We start from the raw sequence: 4,534 nt of genomic DNA, 5'->3' as shown, positions 1-4,534 counted from the left end.
AAAAGGTGTCGAGAGATTATAAAAGGTGTCGAGAGATTATAAAATGAAGGATGAGGATGTCCATTGGCCAACATTCTGGATTATCATGCGAGAAGAGTGAAAAAGGTGTCGAGAGATAATAAAAGGTGTCGAGAGATTATAAAAGGTGTCGAGAGATTATAAAATGAAGGATGAGGATGTCCATTGGCCAACATTCTGGATTATCATGCGAGAAGAATCAAAAAGGTGTCGAGAGATTATAAAATGAAGGATGAGGATGTCCATTGGCCAACATTCTGGATTATCATGGTTTTATTATCTCTCGACACCTTTTTGACTCTTCTCGTTTTATAATCTCTCGACACCATTTTATAATCTCTCGACACCCATGATAATCCAGAATGTTGGCCAATGGACATCCTCATCCTTCTTTTTGACTCTTCTCGTTTTATAATCTCTCGACACCTGCAACTGTAAAAAAAAAGAGTTGCACGGAAATATTTAAATGTAATAAGGCTAACATAAGATGTGTTTATGTGCTGGGAAATAATGTAGAATAATATAAGAAATAGTTTCATACTAATCTATGTGCAGAAAGGCATCAAATATTGGTGAACCAAAAAAAACAAAATATTTGACAATAGATACTATAGTGGGAGTTAAGTATCTTTAGAATGGCTAATTTAAATATTTATATAATACGTATCTTAATTTCCTTTATCTACCTAGAAAGATTATTGTTGAAGTTTTTATGGGTAAAACTGAAACTGTAATTGTAAAAGTTAAAAAAATTAAAACTCGTATTCGGACATATCTTGCCCCCATTGTTTGAAGGGGAATAATTGATCAGATCTCTTGCCTATTTAAAATTTAAAAGCGGCACGTTTCACAACTCCAATGTACAAATTTCAGTCACGTATCTACCCTGATAGTGATGATACTATGCAATATTTAAAGTTAATACTGTGTAAGAAACAAATAATTAATTCGCCAGCAATGTGATCATTAATTTCGCGTAAACCTTTAATAATAGTAACCTTTAGACGAGAATCTCAAGTAGAAGCAAGAACATTACAGGTTTAAAGCCAGAATATTCATTCACAATAATGTGGTTAATTGTTTCATTTTGGTTTTATGTAAATCGGTTAAAGTACTAATGATATTAATATCATTCTCGTTTTTGCAGTTCTAACCCTAATATTTTTAGTTAGGAATAATTATCTCAGATTATATCAGGAGATACAATTTCGAATTTTCTAGAATATCATAAAATTCTTGCTTCCTTTTCTTGTGTTTTTTTTTTCCTTGCTTGAAATTGAAATAGCTGTAAAGAGCCAATTTATTGATTTTTCAATCTTTCGGTCATTTCAAGCTCAGATGGTATTTTAACTTTTAAAAAGTTTGGAACAGTTCACGTGCTTTCAAATAACCCATCATCTAGTAATTGCATTAACTGTGCTGAAAATGAAGATGAATTGGCACTTGAAGTTATAAGGATGATCATATCAACATCATCAAAATCGTATAAGCTCCATGTATTACTGACGAGTCATTTAGAATATGATTGTTTCTGAAACTTTATTTCCATTTTTTTTCCCTTTGATTCTATGTTATTATAGAAAACTAAAGCTGTAGCGAGGTATATCTGAAATATTTCGGAAACATTCAGAGCTTAAAACTTATGAGGAAATTACTCACTAAGAAAACTGAATTGGTTTTCATTAATTTCGAAACGCACTTTATGATCAAAGACAAAGGTAAATGTAAGATAGTAAAGTGTGAAGCAATTCCATTATAATGATCAACAGTAAATAAAAGTTTAACCAAAAAAAAAAAAACACAAAAGATTAACATTAAACGGAAATGTCACGTCAGGTCATTTCGTAAAAAAAGTTGCCGTTTCTTTTAAAGGAGGAGCATAGAGATAATTGGTGATAAACTGAAAACAAGCCATGATCACTCGGCTCAATCTCTTTTATTCATTTGAATCTAAACCATAAAAAAAAATTGTCCAAACAATTATCGAGATTACTCATCAGCACATCCAAATTTTGGAATATTCGAGGTCATCTGTATGGAATTTTGTTTTAAGTATAAAATACCTAATTTATGACGGTCATAGATAAATAAGTAAAGATGTAAAACAAGCGAATATCTGGAATGTTAAAAATAAGGCTAAATATTTAATTGTTATCTTAAAACCAGAGTATCCTAAAATTGCATAAGAAAATCTACTCTATAGATATTTTCCTATGAATTGGATAGATTATTGTAGCTGAGGAAGTCTTAAGTGATGACTCTTGTGTGCTAAAGTTATATTTAAATTACATCAAGGCTTAGAAAAATAATCTATGCTTAAACTTTTTTATTCTATTGTTTGATATAACTATCTTATAACAATACTTAGGAAGAACGTGATCCGAAAAATAGCTGATTTGGTGTTCACTAAGTTCGACACGTACTTTATGATAAAAGACAAAGGAAAAGATAGCGAGGTACGAGACGATTCCACTATAATGATGTAAAGTAAACGAGTCTTTAACCAAAAACAAAAAATAAGCTTTCTCTAACATGATATCAAAGAGGCACGTACATCTCATTCCATAGAAAAAAACGTTGCTGTTTTTTTAACAAGAAGCAAAATATTCCTTGATGAACTTTAGAAAAAACCAAGATCCGTCAGTTTTCTCTCTTTTATTCACTTGTATTTCATTTTTTAATTTTCCAAAGAATTATCTAGATATTCAGTACATCTAAAAATTGGAATATTTGTTGCCCATAATGCTTTCTTTGGAACAAAATGTGGCATCTTTTATTTTAACAGGAAAATACCTAACTTCTAATGGGAATAGATGAATAAAAAAACGTATAACAGATGGATACCTGGAACTTGAAAAAATGAGATTGAACATCTAATTATTTTAGAAAGTTGTATATGCATTCATAAAGATCTTGAATAGAAATAATTAATTAGATAGTTATGAAAAACTGGCATTATCTTTATGAAGAAAATTTTTTCAAAAGGTTTAGGCATAATGAATATTTAACAAGGTTTTTTTATATCGTTTTATGTGTTGCATTTTACGTATTACATATCATAAAATACAACAAAATGCAACATAAGAAATTATGTGTGTAAAAATGTAGACTAATTTCCTTACCATGCAAATCTACCTCAATCCAACTAACTAAAATGTCTTCTACGGCTTCGCTTTTCACTTGACAGCTTAGCCTAATTCCCAAATCACTTCTTGAAAGAATTATTCGAACCGTGGCGGTGACATTTGCTATCCCAAGATCGTTGTTTAGTACAGTTGGCTGTACAGAAATAATATCATCATTTTTCAACCAGGAGACTTCTGGTGTCGGCTTCCCTCCAAACGTTAAACATTGCAATGAAAAAGAATCACCCTCGTAGAAAGGCCCGATAGCTGTAGATGTTTCAATTTTCTTCCCATTCTTTTTAATGACTGGTAGAGTGGGTTTAGCTATGAAAATCAAAATTAAACAAACATTTAGTGAAAGTATACGAATATATAGTTGTACTAGAAATCCAAGGAACAATGAACTGAAATTAATTTAATGATTTACGTGCATTATCTGAGAGAGAGAGAGAGGGAAAAAAATTGAAAATGGAAATTTTTGGTGTCAACGAACAAACTCACCATTTGGAGCAGAGTTGTGTTGTATACTTTAAAATTAATTCTTTTCAAACTGGATAACTTAAGGCATCTATTACAGAAAATATTATCATTTCGTCCATTCGCTGCTCATTTCTAACGATGATTTGTTGACAATCACCTCAAGCTACCGCTTCTTGAATTGTATTACTCAATAATTAAATTATTGTGTGGTACTTGTTAAACTGACATTAAAAACGTAAAAAAAATGCTTTGGTAGTGTTTAGAAAACTTCGTCGTCAACTTTGTTGTCTTCTAAATGTAAGCCGGCAGCTGTGTCTTTGAACACACCATAAAAACTATCACTGGCTGTCTAGGACATTCTTATCGTGGCATTCAAAGGAGGCTGCGGGTACAAGTGAATATTAAGTATAATATACAATTGACAAGATTCCACCTGACAGGGTAGAATCATTGCAAGAGTATTGATTCTATTCAACTATTTTATATATGTTTTGAAAAGCAGGCCTAGTGGTTTTTTATTTGTGCTGCTGAATATAGTGACATGTAATCCTATATGTTAATTCTTTTCCTTAGTCAAAATTTTGAAAGTCTTTTCTCATCAAACAGAATAATATTTAAACATTATTGTCATCAATGACAACATCTATAAAATGTTAATTAAGTGAATTAATTTATAAACCAAATCCTTAGTTATCTATATCAAGTGAATTATGAACATTTTAAAGCAATAGTCAAAAGTAATTAAAGTATCCCTTCTTTTCTGGTGAAATGAAAAAAACTCACTTGTTTCATTTATTGTTTATTTCTACACAACCATAAATACTAAAATAAAAAGTCCCGTAACTATGATATTTTATTAAACACCAGTGGTTTTCTCAAACCACTTTTTAAAAATATCGAAGGCCCGGCAT

The 4,534-nt window shown here is 30.7% G+C and overlaps 1 protein-coding gene across 2 annotated transcripts in view; it reads right to left on the bottom strand.

Moving 5' to 3' along the window:
- Nucleotides 1-4,534, bottom strand: part of LOC106473624 (hemicentin-1-like) — a 256,608-nt gene that overhangs the window by 64,461 nt on the left and 187,613 nt on the right. For both annotated transcript variants that reach the window (XM_022403095.1, XM_022403100.1), the window contains one exon: nucleotides 3,141-3,467. In XM_022403095.1, coding sequence (XP_022258803.1) covers nucleotides 3,141-3,467 — 327 coding nt within the window. The remainder of the gene's footprint in view (nucleotides 1-3,140; nucleotides 3,468-4,534) is intronic.

The sequence above is a fragment of the Limulus polyphemus genome, unplaced genomic scaffold (genome assembly GCF_000517525.1).
Source record: "Limulus polyphemus unplaced genomic scaffold, Limulus_polyphemus-2.1.2 Scaffold132, whole genome shotgun sequence".
Taxonomy (NCBI): domain Eukaryota; kingdom Metazoa; phylum Arthropoda; class Merostomata; order Xiphosura; family Limulidae; genus Limulus; species Limulus polyphemus.
The sequence above is the reverse complement of the archived record's forward strand: the minus strand, read 5'-3'. Positions and strand labels throughout refer to the sequence as shown.